Genomic DNA, 17,672 nt, shown 5'->3' with positions numbered 1-17,672 from the left:
GATTTCTTTTGCATTTGGAAGAGGTAGAAGAGACAAGGGAAGAGGAAGAAGAGGGAGGAAGATGAAGAAGAGGGGCTGCGGATCCAATTTTCTAATTTTTACTTTTTTGCATTTTTTGCATTTTTTTATGTTTTAATTTTTAGTTTTTTTTTATTTTTTATGTTTTAATTTTTAGTTTTTTTGCATTTGTATTTTTTTTCTAGATTTGTAATTTCTTTTTTGAATAAACAATTTATTTTTTCTGTTTGAATTGTTCAACGTATTGCATTTACGAGTCAAATAGGTTGAATTTGTGAATAGTATCAAATATTAGTTGCGACTCTGATTGTGGCCTGCAAGGTTAGAGCAGTTGGGACCTGAGACTCAAATTTGAGGAAATAATGACGTGAAGGGACTTGGGGCCTGAAATCGGGCCGGGCTAATGATGCCATTAGACAACAAGGTACAGTCAAAAAGTCAGTTGTTGAGATTGCAAGAAGAAATTGAATAAATTGGACGTGGAGATCAATTGTACACTCCCGGCTCGAATTCGCAATATATTTTGCAGAGAAACAAAAGGGAAAGGGCAGCCTTGAATCCACGGAGGAAAGGAAATAGTCGGAGTGTATGTGTTAAATTAAAATCCTCAAATCCAACTGAAAAGCAAGAATAAAAACCATAGAGGCAACTAACTCTTCACACAAGAATTTAGAGACTTAACACACCCAAAAAATTGGACGTAGAGAGAATAAAACGCCGGAAAAAGTGTGAATGAAATTACCCCACGCGACGCGAGGGTTAATTCCTAAGCAACTGCATATACAAACTTGTAATTTTTTTTGAGAAGAGAGATAAAAAAATATACCAACTAGCAAATATATATAAAAATGAGAATCAACTGAATTTTCATTGCTGGAGTTCAATGAGAAGAGACGAGAAGAGAGAGAAGACGGGTATTGGATGAGAGGATAGAAAGGCAGGCAGCAGGTGTATTGGTGAAAAGCAGTACTACATTTTATGGGTCCCTTGTTCGAGGCAGTAAGAATATAATCGGCGAAAAATTAGCTGGAGTATACAAGAATAGATATGCAGGCCAGGCCAAGTGATTTTCAAGGGCCATTAAGAATTTTCATTACAATGCTTTCAGATTTACGTCAAATATAGTATTTTATTTTACAGCAACAGAAACTTCAAATGACACACCAAATATTTAAGTAGACAAAGATGGATGCATCACAGACAAAGAAAACAGTAGTCCATAGTTATTTGCCAGCGATTACTCCTCTATGGAACACTCCACACTGTTTCTTCCTTCAATAGCACGTATGTTATCTGTGTGTCTTCCTCCACACCACCATTTTAAACACATGAAGAAGTCACATTTGTCTGAAGCACACTGAAATCCAAGGGTACCATAAACCTTCCTTTTACAACAGACGTTGCAACGCAACCTATTGGTTAGCTGATGCACGACAGGGTGCTGGTGAAGTTCCCCTAAATCATATCGCTGCCCAAACTTGACGTTCTGATAGTCCCCCGACGTTGTGGGCAAGCATTTTGTATGGATGGAAACATCGCATTCTCTGCAGTGATACATCCACCACTTTGGATTCATATTTTTTTCGCAGACTTCGCAGTAGAATTTACTTGGATGGTTGGCGCTAGCATTGTACGTTAGCAGCAACAGGTGCTTATCCCATCTACGGTTACTCACTTGTTTCGGCAGCAGTGCGCACTCAGCGTGAAACATGATATGGCAGACATCACATTTGTAGCAGACTCGTTCCCATGTAGTCCAATCACATGCGCTGCAGGGGCGGATGTAACCAAATCTCGTCATCTTTTCTGTTTGCAGCTTCAGGTGATGGCGTGGGTGAGCTTCGTGTTTTATGGTATCGGGCAGAGAAACACACTTTATATCCACTTTGAATTTGCACTTTGTGCAACCATAAAAGAGCCCATTTGTGTTAAACCGACAAATGTTGCAAAAAAACAGAGTCGAGTTTGGGGGGAGTTTGAAGGGTTAAGATGTGATGAGGAGGTTCTTGGTGGAATGGATGAGAGGGGAGCTCTACCGGTAACTGGAAGCAACTTAAGTGGAGAAAGTAACTGCATTCACCACAACTTATGTAGTTATTTGATGATGATATTGATCCGGTGCATCCATCGCATACTAATTTTGATTTTAAGCCACAGTTAAGATCAACATCATCATCATCATCATCACTATTATCGTTTTCTTCTTGATCATGCAGTGATGGTGAGATTAAACGTAACTGGTGGTCGGGATTATGGAGTTTGTATTTACCTTTAACGATCTCATTATCATGAGAGATGGCCGGTATTCCTAATTTAGCAATGAAAGGTCCAATGATCTCTTCCGATGCGTCATTTATAGGAAACGCGACAACATTCGTATCGACATCAGTATAGCTCCTAGAAAAAAAAACAAATAACTTGAAATTAGATAATTGTACTCAAGTGTTGGAGAATGGAGGATGTTATACTTACATCATGAGGGCAGATGTTGAGAGGGCGCAATCGATATGGGCAACATATTTGCAAAGACCACAATGATAGACCCAGTATTTAGGTAGCAACTCCTTGTAACACACTTGACACTCCTCCAAATGGTACTCGATGTATTCAAGTGGGAGGCCATAAGCAAGGGAGAGCTGGTGGTCGTGGAGGTGGTGGCGGTCGAGGGTGGTAGGTAAAGCTGCGTAGGTCTCATTGATGGAGTATTGACAAAGGATGCAGAGGTAGGAGCTCCCTCGGTGAATGATTCCACAAGCATCGCACCTTATCCAAGCAGCGTGACCAGGCCTCCACAGCAGTGTAAGCTCATGGTGGGGATGGCTCGGGTGTTTGATGCAGCTGCGCTCACTTGCACCCATCACTTCGATGCTCCTCGTGCAAACTGGGTGGATATCGAATCTGCAAGAGCTAATACTGCAGCAGTAGCCAAAGTTGATCCCAGAGTCACAGACTGCGCAAATATAATAGCTTTGCTTTTGGATGAGGGTGTGTTGAGGGTGCAAGGAGAGAGTGATCTCTCGCGGCATTTCTGCGCATGCTTCGTGTAAGAGTGGGTAGCTGCAGTGGTGAGTGCATACGTAGATCGCCTCGCCGTAGAAGAAGCACCTCAGGCAGCCTTCACATTGGTTTCTTCCAGTGCCATCAAATTTGGTAAGATAGAGTGGATGTTTATGGATGGGATGATCAAGAAGAATAAACTCATTCTCACTCATATTTTCTCTCTTAACAAACAATGCCTATGTGATTTGATTTGATGAATTAAGAGTTCGACCTCTATATATATTGCATCAAGTTCAAGTGTGATTAGTATGCTACTTGATACTTTCCTTGTTTATAAGTTCACTTACCAGCACTTTATTTTATACTACTAATCTTTGCCTTTACACCAAAGTGGCAATATATGTTCGAATTAACTCCACAAGCTAGAATATTATAAAGCTCACATGTGACCGAAGAATATATCCAAAAGAAATTCTTGTCTAAGAATATATATAATTATCGCCTTCATGGCTTTAACTATTTTTTATAATTTACCAATTATGCCATTTAGTTCGATTAATTTACCATAGTACTTTAGTGGAGATCTAGAGTTTCAACCCCCAATTAAAAAAAATCAAATGTGGGCAACGAATTAATATTGAAAAGAAATTGTTTTGATTAGCTATAAAGGTATGGGTATAACTTATATAAAATGCAACAATCTTTTTACTTATTTGAACATGATGATTCGATGATCAAATGAATATAAGTATATGAATGAGATATATTATCTTCAAAAATCTCCAAGCAGGGTGGGAAAAGTCTTTGGTTTCCATGTATGTGCAGGAAGATGGTTGAGCACAGAACAAATACAGTTATATGAATAAAAAACAATTCAAGACAGGATACATATTTGAACATGATGATTCGATGATCATTGCAACTAAAAAACAACTAGATAATCAAACGCCATTTTCACAATAGGAAGCAAATAAAAAGACATGTCAAAGTTATATTATACCCTTACTCCTTCCACATATCAGCAAACTCATCAACTTCGAGGGGATTTTCCAGCTCATGCATCTTCTTTCTGGTCTTGGCTTTAACCTTCTTTGCATATTTCCCAGCCTTCTGCCTTTTCTCCATAGAGCGTATCTGGTGACAGTATAGGGAAAAGATAAATTATAAGGTTTCATTCGACAGATTTATTTTTATTCAACATTTTACCATCCATGCATACATTTTTTCCCTTTAGCAACATATCAAGAGGGAAAACAAAATAAAACTTGGAATTGTAGCAGAACCATGAAGAAATACTACGAGAACTAACCGTGTTGGGTGAAACGTAGAAAGGATTCTCGTACAATGTTGGGCCGCCAAAGCTCCCACTAAAAAGCTTGATTGGGTTTAAGCAGAACCTTGGACCAACCTGCACAAGAAATATGTTAACACAAACATTTTGAATGCAAACATTAGGTGTATAGATGTGGTGTATCTTCACAAACCTCAATCAACGTCATATTTTCCAAGTCTCCACGGTCTAACTTTTGTGCTGTACCAGTATGGTCGGTTGATATCTGCTTCACGAAAATGAATATTCTAAGCAATGTTATCAATCTCGTATGGCGGCTTATGGCGGTTTGCCTAAAAACCGCCACAGGGATATGGCGTATTAGTATGGGATATGGCGTATTAGTATGGCGGATATGGCGGTCAAAAATTAAATAAATAAAATAATACTTATATATTTATATATAATTCAAAAAATAAAAAATATTAAAAATATAACATCTAAAACACTTTAAACAATTAATAAAGCATAATATACCACTCTAACAACCATGTTTCTTGCATAATGCCCTATTCCTAAATGCAGTACACACGCAATGTTGTCAAATGTCGGATATGGCAGTGCTATGTCAGCGACATGGTGCTATGGCGTTTCCACCACTGAACACCATGCCATAGCGCCATGGCGCCGCCATATCCGCTATTTGATAACATTGATTCTAAGATAAATTCCTCTCATGGAGAAAGACTAACAACCGAGTATATTTGATGCACTAACATAGTTGTAGCTAGTCACAGCTAGCCTCTTCAGTGCTCTATGCTCAGCATCTTGATATTATCAAAATCCAATTATTTAACTTAAAGAAACATGACAGACCTGGTAATTACGGAACCATATGTGGTCATCGGCAATTGAGAAGACATATACATGGTCATGGTATGGTTTAGATTTCCTATGATCCTTTGGCGTGGCAAATATCTGAATAACAAAAGAAAAAAAATACAGAAATTTGAAACCATAAATCAATATATAAAGATGGTAAGACACTCATGAGGGCAAAAAGCAATAAACACATGGAATAGGCAAGATGTTTCAATTATGACATTTCACGGAAACTCTAGTGGTAGAAAATTCAAAGCTCCTTAAAGTAATGAGTATACATTGTGTAATTAGACTATTTTCTTAACAATTTGAAAAATACCAACCAAGATTAGATAAGCTAGTTTTCTGATACCATGTATAATTCTACATTATCGATTAAAAAGAAAATGAAAAAATTCATGCATAAACAAGTTCTTGCTTCTACGAAGACCTACCTGAGTGATCATCTCCTTTAAAAGCTTCCAATGAGGGCTTTTATCGAAGTTGGCCGAAAAAGTAAGGATAGGACACGAACCCTTGAGATGATTTCCAGTAAGTTTCAGTTCCTCCATTGTGTGCACTTCAGACATAGACACAATAAACATAATTGTAACCAATCTAAAAGGCAGAGTAAAGGATTATGGGGCATTGGGAGGGTCCTAAAAATCATAACAACTATAGCTGGCCATACCTGCATTAACCAAAAACTTGACAGAGGGACCATTGGGGCACTTAGCCATCCATAAGTAGAGATCTTTACCTTTCCTGCACTGCAGAGAGCAAGCATTACTGTTACATAACCATTGATGATTCTATCAACACTATCTCAAGATAAGTTGTGAAACTATTACCTCAAAAAACAAGCATGACGAGCAACTCCTGAGCTCGACAAGCTCATTCAGATCTGTGCCTTTGCTCCCCTTGGACTCGACCTTATTATCTTTCTTACAATGAGGCAATAAATCGACCAAGTTCAACATCAAGTGCCGATACCTAAAATCACACAATCAACTAATCCAATAAAAAGAGTAATCCAATATAAACATAACACCGAGCAACTGTATAAACGCCAATGCCTAAAATCCCTCACTCAACATTTCCATTAAAAACAGTAATCAAATGCTAACATGACACAGGTTCAACTGGCCACCTGAATAAATTCCAATACCTAAAATAACCCATCCAACAATCCAACAAATAAAGAGTAATAAAATAGAAATATAATAATGGTCAGCTGAATAACTGTCTATACCTAAAACCACACATTCAAAATTTCCAATAAAAAGAGTAATCAAAAAGAGAAAAATGGTGGCAACTCATGCAGGTCTAACAAGCTCAAATCATCAAATACTGCATATAATTATAGGAACTAAACCTGAAACTAATGCGGCGAGAACAAGTAACCAAAACTTTCTCTTTGTTCCGGAAAAAAGGGGTAGAATCATTCTCCTTTACATCTTCAGGACTGGTTTTAAATCCAAAAAGAGTTCTTTTCGGCCGTTCCGGCGTGGTTTCTTCCTTGTTCTCATTCTCTGCCGCCTTGGTTTCGCTGTGCTTTCGCTTCTTCGCCATTCCGGCTCAATTGAACTCTGAGAACAAAGCACAAATATTGTGAAATTTCAGATGCCAAAACGGCTAGAGATTGAAGGAGGTGAATGCAGCTGAGGTTAAACCCTAAACCCTGTTGGAAAGAGGGATTTTGTCAATTTGAGCGATGCGAGTTTACGTCTGGTTTGGGCTCTTTGATGGGCTACAAATTATTAGTATAAAATTGGCCCAAATTAGTTTTGCACAGAATGAAATGCAATTTTCTTTGGTAAGAAGTTTTCTCATCAATTAATGATGTACTCCTTTCACTAGCTATTACGAGTATCATTTTGGCGATATGAATTTGAAAAAATATGAACAAATAAGAGTTTTAATAAATGGTAAGAAAAGTGATAGAAAAAATTAGTGAAATATGTATTATATATTAGTTTTAAATGAAATGTAAATGGAATGAGTTAGTGGAATGTGAAACTGTATTACCATTTATAATGAAAATGACTCAGACTTCTATTTACGGTGGACTTAAATGGAAAAATGAGACTCATATTCGCAGACGTTCACGGGATCGAGGGAGTATATGTGAGTTATAATTTAAAAGAAAACTATTTAACTCTAAAAAAACAGAAAGACCGATATTCACTGGAATTTCTCGTGCATGAGAAAATTAGATACAAAGCTTTCTTTTTTGGGAATATTTTACTTTATCTTCCTCTGAATTATTTTAAAATCTTATAACATCATTGCCGATTAAAATAGACCATGAGAGTGTCCACTATAGGGGGCGGACAGCCCCCTCCCACCGCCGCCCCCGAATCGAACCGCTGCGCCGCCGCGTCAGCCGCGGCTATAGCCCCACTCCTTCTCTCTCCAGCCACCCTCAGCCGCGTCCTCGCCCCGGAGTCGGCGATCGCGCGTCCGCCGCCCCTCCCCCCACCCGCCGCGTCCACCCCCGCGGCGGACACCCTTCCCACTATAAGCCGCCCCGCTTCCGCCCCAAACGCGGCTATAGCCGCGTCCACATTATAGTGGACGCTCTGATTGGACTTGTAACTATTGTGACATTATTCGAAGTTGTCGGCGGCGGCAGCGACCATAATCGGACTTCTCACTCGGTACTTGCCTGCTTGGTCGATCCAAATCACTGCACCTTCCCTATGTTGAATCCTTATGTCAGCGTTGTATCGAATCGTGAGAGAATAGCTCTTGATCTCGTATTTCTTCTTAAAAACCAGAGTTTGAGGCCGAACTACGACTGTTGTGTTCACCGGCGCCTCCACCATAACTCTATACGTGGCGGCATCGCCTACATTAGTCACGCTTCGACGGAACCTCCGAGTTAACGTCCTCCTGATCTCCGCTGCTGAAACCTTTCAATTGAAATGATGTTTAACTACTCATAGACAAGTAGTAAAAACAAAAATTAAAGTATAAGACATGAAAGAAATTGATAAACCCAAGGTTGAATCTTCAATCTTCAGTCTTTTCTTGCCTGGATCTGCAGAGCTCCGCTCCAATGGAAGATGGATGAATTTAAGGGTGGAATATGGAATGGAAGAAGTGTAGAGAGTGAGAAGGATTGGAGGCTCTGAGATGAAGATTGTGAATTAGGTTTAGAGGTATTTATAGGCTGGAAAAAGGTTTATTTTTGATAAATTTCGTGCCCTACAAGAAATAGGAGAGATTTGGCTTCACAATATAATAATTTCTTTTCTTCCGTGAATTTCCGCCTAAATTCCCGCCAGCTTTGACTGCACTGCGCAATGTTCGTAGAATTGTCATAACTTTCTCCACAGAACTCCGATTGAGACATGCGAGATATCCACGCGAAGCTCTTTCGAAGACGAAGAGAATGACATATAGTAAGCACTGATTGGACTTCAAAATCGCTTCCAGAATGGGCTCGAACAGAGGCTGCTGCACTTTGGCTTTTTTTCACCTTTTTCTATCTTTTTCTATCATTTATCAACAAACACGTCAAAAATACCAAATGTATAACATATGCAATTTAAGAACATAATTTGCATGATTGACATTTAAAACAAGTCAAATCTAGTCCTTAAAAACATGCAAAATCTGTGTTTGTCAGCTGCACGAATCAAAGCCACGAACGACGGATAATTGAGGTCCGAGGACGGATTCGAACAATTGTAGCTCGACCTTATGATCGTTTGAGTTTGGTTGCGAGTGAAGTTCATGGAACAAACTAGATTCACAAGGTCTTGCAAGGAAGCGTCATAAACAAGGCCCGGGTCAAGCGCTCTGTTCGGGTCAACATTGTTGGGATACAAACCTATCCCACATCGGATGAGTGAGAGAAGTTGGAAGGTGTATATAATTCCTGTCCAACCCCAATTAGTTTGAGGCCTTTTGGGAGTGACCCAAAAACAAATCCGTGTGGGCTTGACCCAAAGCGGACAATATCAAACTAATGTTGCAGTCGACGATCCTAACAAGTGGTATCAGAGCCCAGGTGGCTATGGGTTGTGCCTGGATGAGCCCCGGTTAGGGTCGGGCCCTGAAGGACTCGGGTTAGAGTCGGGCCCAGGATGACCCAGGGGCCAGGGTTGGAACGACCCATGTTTGTGTCGACTGCGTTCCCGATGTGGTCTCGGTTTGAGGGGAGGTTTGTTGGGTTACAAACCTATCCCACATCGGATGAGTGAGAGAAGTTGGAAGGGGTATATAATTCCTATCCCACATCGGATGAGTGAGAGAAGTTGGAAGGTGTATATAATTCTTGTCCAGGGGAGGTTTGTTGGAATACAAACCTATCCCACATCGGATGAGTGAGAGAAGTTGGAAGGTGTATATAATTCTTGTCCAGTCCAACCCCAATTAGTTTGAGGCCTTTTGGGAGTGACCCAAAAACAAATCCGTGCGGGCTTGACCCAAAGTGGACAATATCAAACTAATGTTGCAGTCGACGATCCGAACAAACATGACCCGACCCGATACCAAACGGTGTGGCGACTGAGCCATCATGTGCCCGAATGGGTTGGTTGGCGTTATCCAGAGGATTGGCGGTGGTCATCATAGCGGATTGTATCATTGCGGGGCTCCACTCAGGGTGCGCGGCTTTGAGAAGCGCCGCGACCCCTGAGATATGTGGGCACGCCATTGACGTGCCCGCCAGGAGGTTGTAGTCAGTTGCGAGGTCGATATTTCTACCGATACTTGCGGCCATGAGCTGAGGACGAAAGGCTGCTAAGATCAATACTCCCGGCGCCATCAAGTCGGGCTTCAGGATGCCCTCGTAGTTTAGCCCCGGGCCTCTCGACGAGTCGCTTGAGAGAGCTGGTGCGGCTCTCGGCTCTTTCCCAAGAATCGTTTGTTTGAAATTGATGCTCGCTGTCGGGTTGTCGCTGCTCAGCGCGTAATCCGCCACTTGACGTCCTTGTGCTGCCGTGATCACGACTCCAGGGTGAGGAAACGCGTTGAATCGGAAAATGGAGGTCTCTTCGGTTATCACTATAACCGCTTTCACATTGGAATCGGATAAGTCTCCGGTGGTGATATTACAGACAATGATGCTATTTTCCGGCGCCTCCGCTAGCTCAGCGGCAGTGCAACCGGATTAGCTCTGGTTGTAGACGAGAGTCAGGTTCCGGACAATCGCCCTAGCCGGGAATGTGGTCCATCGGTGATTGTTTTCCCATTTCCTAAAGTCAAATTCCCAGCGAACCAACGATCAACGGTTCCTGATGCGACGATCACCGCCCAGGGGATTCCCCGATCGGATCGTCCGAGAACCCGGGTGTTAGAAAAAGAAAGGTATAAGCTTGTAGGATAAGCTTTGTATTAGCTTGGAGGCTAAGAAATACATTAGCTTGGAGGCTAAGAAATACATGAGCTTGGTGCCCAAGAATATATTAGCTTAGTGCCCAAGAATACTTGTAGCACAAGCTTTATAATGCCCTATATAAGGGTGTCATATTGTTGACGAAAATAATCAAGCCTTTTACCAAAATCCTTCTTCTTCTTAGCCATTTAACATGGCATCAGAGCCAGCAACGATTCTTGGAGCTCAGAATCAATCTCATCATCGCTCTTAAACCTCTCCCAACCTCTTGGCCAAGAACCTGTAAAAGGCAGAAATGTCAGAAACTGAAAAGGTGATCACCGGCGACCCGAACTCATCCGAAGCGGATGAGTTTGCACGTCTCTTTTCAAATTTCATGCGAAAAAGCCTCATGCAAAACCAACCACCAGAAAATCCCGACAAACCAGAAAAACCAATATACAAGACCGATTCTCAACCCTTGACAGTAGGGTTTAAACTCAACGGAGAGAACTATCCGGTATGGTCCATCCTGATGCACAATGCGATTAGCGGAAGGGGGATGGTATCTCACATCACTGGAGTCCCATCCCTACCAGCAAGAACAAATCCAACGTTTACACAATGGCAGGAAGCCGACCATTGTGTATTTACGTGGCTAGTTCAAAATATCGAGACCAAATTGGTCAGCCGAGTGGCTCAACAACCGACGGCGAAGCACATATGGGACAGCCTGGCCGTAACATACAAAAGCGGTGGAGATTCGTTACAGATATACGATCTACACCGTAGGGCAAGCACTCTAAAACAGGGGAACACCACACTGGAGGAAGTGTGGAACGATCTCAATGAGATCTGGACAGCAATTGACCAAAAGAGGCCCAACCGGATGAAATGCCCAGATGATATACAGATCCACAATGAAGAAACTGAACAAAACAGACTGTATCAGTTTCTTAAAGTATGAAAAGTATGAAATCGTAAAGAGAGAGGTGTTAAAAATGGAACCACTTCCCTCAGCCGAGCAAGCGTACAACATAGCGAAGCGGGAAGATGCCCGATCGGAAATTCTCCGTCCTACAGACGGAAAACCCCCAGGAGACGGAATCGGAGCAGGGCTATTCACGGCGAGGAGGCCAAATCACTCCACCGCCCCACCCCGTGGTGGCAGTAGCGGAAATGGGGGATGGAACCAACGGACATCCGAGGAGCGAAGAACGGATGATGATAGATCCAAATTGGTTTGTACCAATTGTGGAAAACGCAAGCACACAAGAGAGCAATGCTTTGAATTGGTAGGGTATCCGGAATGGTGGGAGTTCAAGCACAAATCGGCGGCTACTCGGCCACCGTGGAGCAAAGGCCACGCCGCCGCGGCTGTTGGAACGGATGGAGGAATCACAACCCTCACCGCCACCGAGGGCAGCCGTGACACGACTACTCATACCCGGGGTAACGAGCAGTTGATCGGCGCACCACCGAGAACAGCCGGAATCGCGCAGTTCGCCGCTGGAGGAACCAAATCCGACGAAGAGGAAATGAGGGAGACGGCGGGAGGTAACGCGGTATTAGGGTTAGGTTTGCAACCTAACCCTCGGCCTTCCTTACCTTTACAAAATATACCTCATGATGAAAATATGTTTGATTTGGCCCCAATAAAATTCCAAAATTCTAAAATAAACCCCAACATGCTCGAAAGCTATAAATCAACCCCCATTGAATGTAAAAATAGGTTTCAAGTCCTAGAAAATTTTGGGACAGCATGTGCTATGTCTGCAGGTATTGGAAAAATCAATAGGTGGATTTTTGATTGCGGGGCCACTGACACGATGACTTATGATGAGTCAGATATTTCTAAAACTCACAAGCCTCACCTATCTCATATTCAGACTGCTAGTGGGGATTTTACGGTTGTAAAGGGGGCAGGGACTGTGAAGATTTCTCCAACTTTAGAATTATCTAATTGTTTGCATGTTCCCTCACTTTCCCATAAACTACTGTCAATCAGTCATGTGACTCGGGAATTAAATTGCACACTGCTAATGCAACCGAATTTCTGTCTACTGCAGGATATCAGGACCGGAGAGATTATTGGACGTGGCACTGAAAGTAACGGGCTGTACTACGTGGATGAGATAGCCCAAAAAGGAGCTGCCATGCTAACTCACGGGTCTGCTGATAGGGAAGCTTGGCTTTGGCACCGACGCCTAGGACATCCTTCTCCGGGTTATTTAAAAATGTTATTTCCTAATATCACTTCAAAATCGAGCATGCATTGTGAAACTTGTGTTTTAGCTAAAAGCCATAGAAACCCCTATCCGTTGAGTAATTCTCGTACTAAATCTATTTTTGATTTAATACATTCTGATGTTTGGGAGCCCGCACCAGTAGTTGGGGGACAAGGCTTTAGATACTTTCTTATCTTTGTTGAAGATTGTACCCGTATGACTTGGGTATACTTTATGAAGCATAAATCTGAAGTTTTCGAAAACTTTGTCCACTCTATAATCTTGTCCAAACACAATACCAAAAACCCATCAAAACCCTTCGATCTGATAATGGGGGGAGTTTGTCAATTCCAAAATGAAACAGTTCATCCTAGAAAAGGGAATGATACACCAAACCACCTGTGCCCACACTCCAGAACAAAATGGGGTAGCCGAAAGGAAAAACAGAATCCTACTAGAAATGACCCGTGCCATACTCATTGAATCACAAGTCCCAAAGACCTTCTGGCCTGAAGCCCTCGCCACTTCCGCTTACCTTCTAAATCGGCTACCTACCCATATCCTAAAGTTTCAAACGCCAGTCGATACCCTAGCCCTATACACGACCATTCCTCAACATCTTTCCCTAAAACCTCGGATCTTTGGCTGCTCCGTCTTTGTCCATATACCAAAACATGAACGAACAAAATTATCCCCATGCGCTATTAAATGTGTATTTGTGGGTTACGGGGTGAACCAAAAGGGTTATAGATGCTTTGATCCTAAATCTAATCGTATGTACACGACCATGAATTGTGACTTTCTTGAATCAGAGTACTTCTATACCCACCTTAGCGGTCAGGGGGAGGGTGATATTAGGACACCTAATAGTGACCCACTAAGCTGGGTGTCAATGCCAAGTGTACCAGAAGTGGACCTACCAGAGGAAGCAGTACGCAACTCCGCTGGACAAGTCTCTGACGTGGTGCAGACTGAAGCGGCAGGTGACACAAGTCCTAGTAGTGACTCTCCGCTCCTGATATCGAATGTAAGTACTCTTGCCCCTGTCAATGAGATTACTGGAACTAGTGTAGTGGATGAGACTCAGGGGGAGAATAGTGATCAACCTAAAGAAGTTGAAATGGATGAAGTTGAGGGAGTCGATCCTGACACTGGGAGATATATACTACCTCCAAGGGCAAACAGGGGAGTACCACCAAAGAGGTACAGTCCAGAAAGAATCAACAGAAAGGCAAGATACTCTATTGCTAACTTGGCAAAAGGGCACCTGACTGAGATGGCTCAGGCGTTCGAGGAAGCACTCTACGACGAGGAGGAAATCCCACAGTCAGCCGATGAAGCGATGAGGAACAAGCATTGGAGAGAAGCTATGAAAAAGGAGATAGATGCTTTAATGCGTAACCACACCTGAGACAAGTGTATACTCCCCGAAGGAAAGAAACCAGTTGGGTGCAGATGGGTGTTCACCATTAAGCGGAGACCGGATGGAAGTATCGAGCGGTATAAAGCTCGACTGGTGGCTAAAGGGTACACTCAGACTTATGGAATAGACTACTCAGAAACGTTCTCTCCTGTAGCTAAGATGGATACAGTCCGAGTACTACTTTCCATTGCCGCCAATCGAGATTGGCCACTGTACCAGTTCGACGTCACTAACGCCTTTCTTCATGGGGAGTTGAAAAAGGAAATATATATGGAGGCGCCACCAGGCTTCTCTGATGAGTTCAAGGCAGGTGAAGGATGCCGATTGAGGAAGACTCTGTATGGGCTAAAGCAGTCACCGAGAGTCTGGTTTGGTAGATTTGCAGACGCAATGAAGAGCTATGGATACAGGCAAAGCAATTCAGATCATACACTGTTCCTGAAAAGACACGAGGGAAAGACTACCTGTTTAATAGTGTACGTTGATGACATGATTATTACAGGTGATGATGCAAAGGAAATTGAGAATTTGAAGGAGAAGCTTTTCAAAGAATTTGAGATGAAGGATTTAGGTGATCTCAAGTACTTCTTGGGAATTGAAGTCCTTCGCTCACCACGGGGGATATTCTTGAGACAGAAGAAGTACATCTTGGACATCTTAGCAGAGACCGGCCTACTAGAGTGTAAGCCAGCCGAGACCCCAATTGTACAAAACCATGGCTTGAAGATACAAGATGGAGCTGAGGCCGCAGATCGAGGGCAATATCAGCGACTAGTTGGGAGACTCATCTATTTATCTCACACTAGACCTGACATCGCTTATGCTGTAGGGGTTGTAAGTCAATTTATGCATCAACCCCAGGCCGAACACTTAGAAGCTGCACTAAGAATAGTTCGATATTTGAAGGGAACCGTCGGACACGGAATAGTGTTTAAGAAAAATGGAGACTTAGACATCCATGGGTATACTGATGCAGATTGGGCAGGTAATCCAGTGGATAGAAGGTCGACTTCAGGCTACTTTACATTCGTTGGAGGAAACTTGGTAACGTGGAAGAGTAAGAAGCAGAAGGTGGTAGCCTTGTCTAGTGCAGAGGCAGAATTCAGAGGAATTAAGAGTGGTCTGACCGAGATCATGTGGTTGAAGAAATTGATGACAGAGATTGATTATATTCCAAGTAAGAGTCAGTTATACTGCGACAACAAAGCCGCCATAAGCATTTCAGAGAATCCAGTCCAACATGACCGAACAAAGCATGTTGAGGTGGATAGACACTTCATCAAGGAAAAAATTGAAGAAGGAGTGGTCGAATTCCCTTTTGTACGTTATGAAGATCAACTAGCAGATATACTGACCAAGGCAGTTAGCTCAAGGAGTCTTGAAGGAGTTCTTGACAAATTGAGTATCGGGGATCCCACTACTCAATTTGAGGGGGAGTGTTAGAAAAAGAAAGGTATAAGCTTGTAGGATAAGCTTTGTATTAGCTTGGAGGCTAAGAAATACATTAGCTTGGAGGCTAAGAAATACATGAGCTTGGTGCCCAAGAATATATTAGCTTGGTGCCCAAGAATACTTGTAGCACAAGCTTTATAATGCCCTATATAAGGGTGTCATATTGTTGACGAAAATAATCAAGCCTTTTACCAAAATCCTTCTTCTTCTTAGCCATTTAACACCGGGCCTCGATTTCCAGCCGATATACAAACCACGATTCCCTTCTCTCTCGCTCCGAAGCTAGCTATTGAAAGAGGGCTCTCATACAAATTAATTTCTAAAACACCCAAAGAAATCGAGAGTATATCGACTCCATCCGCCACAGCCTGGTCCAACGCCGCGAGTACATCCGAGGAGACGCTGCTGCCGCCCCAGATGGCCTTGTACACGGCCAGCCTGGCCCGCGGCGCCATCCCTCTCGTGGTCCCGGGGGCATACCCGAAGAAGGAGACGCCCTCCACGAAGTTTCCGGCTGCAATGGACGAGACGTGGCTGCCGTGGCCGTCGTCGTCCCTCGCAGTGTGCCCGAAACTTTCCAGCCTTGATTGAAGTATCTAGCTCCGAGGATTTTGCTGTTGCAGAGCGAAGAATTGAATCCTACGCCGCCGTCACAGACTCCCTTCCATTTAGCAGGGACTTGAGTAGTTATCCCACGATCGCTGAAGCTGGGGCTCTCGGGCCAGATTCCGGAGTCGATAACTCCGATTATGACGTCTTTGCCGTAGTGTGAAGTCGGCCAGAGACCGGAGGCTGAGTTGAGGGAGAGGAAGTCAGGGGTGTGGGTGGTGTCCGGGGTGACATCGGAGTCGGGGTAAGCCGACACGAATCCTGGGGAGTGCTTTAGTGGTTGGAGTTCAGTTTGGGAAATGGAGACGCTGAATCCATGGAAAGCGTGGTCGTAAATGTATAGAAGCTTTAGACTGGGATTGGTGGATTTGAGAAGGGAGGAATACCAGAAATGGTGAGAGGAGGATGGTTTGGGCATGGAGGGTTTATCCATGTGGACAATGTAGGTGGATCTTTTATGTGATGAAGCTGCATTAGTCAAGAGAAAGCATAGCAGCAGAAACAGAGCCACTGTTGCAGTATGAAGCTCCATTTGGAATGTGATTGCTATATCAGTCTTTACTCATATACCAATGTTCTATTTAACTAACTTTATAAAAATAAGATATGAATGTTATCTTTTATATACTAGTACTAGTATAATAGTAGCCTATTCGATTCCAACCCCAACTTGGCAGGGCTGGCGGCTTATTATTTTTCTTCTTTTTTGCTCAATTATTATGTACTATCCACTACACAGAACAAGGTATATTTAGTGATTAAGTATAAAGTTGAGAAAAAATAAGGTAGACAATAAGATATGATTGAAATCTTTAAAATAGTAGCCTATCCAAACACCCACTTGGCAGGCAGAAAATTTAAAGTCGGTGGAACCGTTTGGTATTTATCGAGGCATCGAGAAGCCGCCTCTCACCTTTATAAATCAACTATGCTAGTTTTTCTGGGATTTGAATTAATGGTGTACTATAAAATAGTCAAATTGTGATGGCTTCATATTTAAAATCGCATTACATATCTGTTTACTCTCTGACTATGATAATGTCATTATATGCTTAGGCTACTACTATTGTGTGGTCAGACATCAAAACAAAATCGTCAAGTAATGAAGTATTTTAATTAGAGCAGGAAAGTTTTTGGATAGTAACATCACTACAAAAAATATTATTTTTAAGAATACAAAATCCAAGACATAATCACTTACGTTAATTTTTTTAAAAAAATAACAATAACTTAGAACGCAAAAGAAAACATACTTCAATTAATACAAATTATTTGCGCCATTTGCGTCATCAAATTTTAGGTGGGACACCAATAATAAGGACGTTTTTTGAAGTGTTGGTGGTATATTTAGAAACACGAATGGTTATAATGGTTAAGACACATAATTCAGATCTTCTGTTACATTCTTGGATGATTGTGGCAATATTGTGGATTTAAGATTTATATAAGAAAAATATAGAGTATGTTCTAAAATTTGAGAATCAT

General features: G+C 42.2%; 2 protein-coding genes and 1 pseudogene across 3 annotated transcripts; all 3 read right to left on the bottom strand.

Annotated features, from left to right (window-relative positions):
- Positions 1 to 1,066: 1,066 nt before the first annotated feature.
- LOC121807180 lies at positions 1,067 to 3,754 on the bottom strand. 2 transcript variants are annotated; one of them, XM_042207386.1, is made up of 3 exons: positions 2,491 to 3,754; positions 2,288 to 2,415; positions 1,067 to 1,824 (listed from the first exon to the last, which is right to left on the bottom strand). In XM_042207386.1, the coding sequence occupies exons 1-3, from the start codon at positions 3,228 to 3,230 to the stop codon at positions 1,256 to 1,258; spliced, it is 1,437 nt and encodes a 478-aa protein (XP_042063320.1). In that variant the 5' UTR covers positions 3,231 to 3,754; the 3' UTR covers positions 1,067 to 1,255. The 2 variants fall into 2 exon arrangements, with proteins under 2 accessions (XP_042063320.1, XP_042063321.1); XM_042207387.1 differs by lacking the exon at positions 1,067 to 1,824 and adding an exon at positions 1,832 to 2,088.
- Positions 3,755 to 3,851: 97 nt separating this feature from the next.
- On the bottom strand, positions 3,852 to 6,850 carry LOC121807181 (ribosome biogenesis protein BRX1 homolog 1-like). The gene is made up of 8 exons (XM_042207388.1): positions 6,525 to 6,850; positions 6,001 to 6,142; positions 5,841 to 5,919; positions 5,605 to 5,729; positions 5,165 to 5,266; positions 4,503 to 4,574; positions 4,328 to 4,426; positions 3,852 to 4,152 (listed from the first exon to the last, which is right to left on the bottom strand). Exons 1-8 carry the CDS (start codon positions 6,719 to 6,721, stop codon positions 4,021 to 4,023), a joined length of 948 nt encoding a protein of 315 aa, XP_042063322.1. The 5' UTR covers positions 6,722 to 6,850; the 3' UTR covers positions 3,852 to 4,020.
- A 908-nt stretch (positions 6,851 to 7,758) lies between these two features.
- On the bottom strand, positions 7,759 to 16,719 carry LOC121807133 (annotated as a pseudogene).
- Positions 16,720 to 17,672: the final 953 nt, after the last annotated feature.

The sequence above is a fragment of the Salvia splendens genome, chromosome 6, assembly GCF_004379255.2.
Source record: "Salvia splendens isolate huo1 chromosome 6, SspV2, whole genome shotgun sequence".
Taxonomy (NCBI): domain Eukaryota; kingdom Viridiplantae; phylum Streptophyta; class Magnoliopsida; order Lamiales; family Lamiaceae; genus Salvia; species Salvia splendens.
Note: the sequence above shows the minus strand (reverse complement) of the source record. Positions and strands in the feature narration are given on the sequence as shown.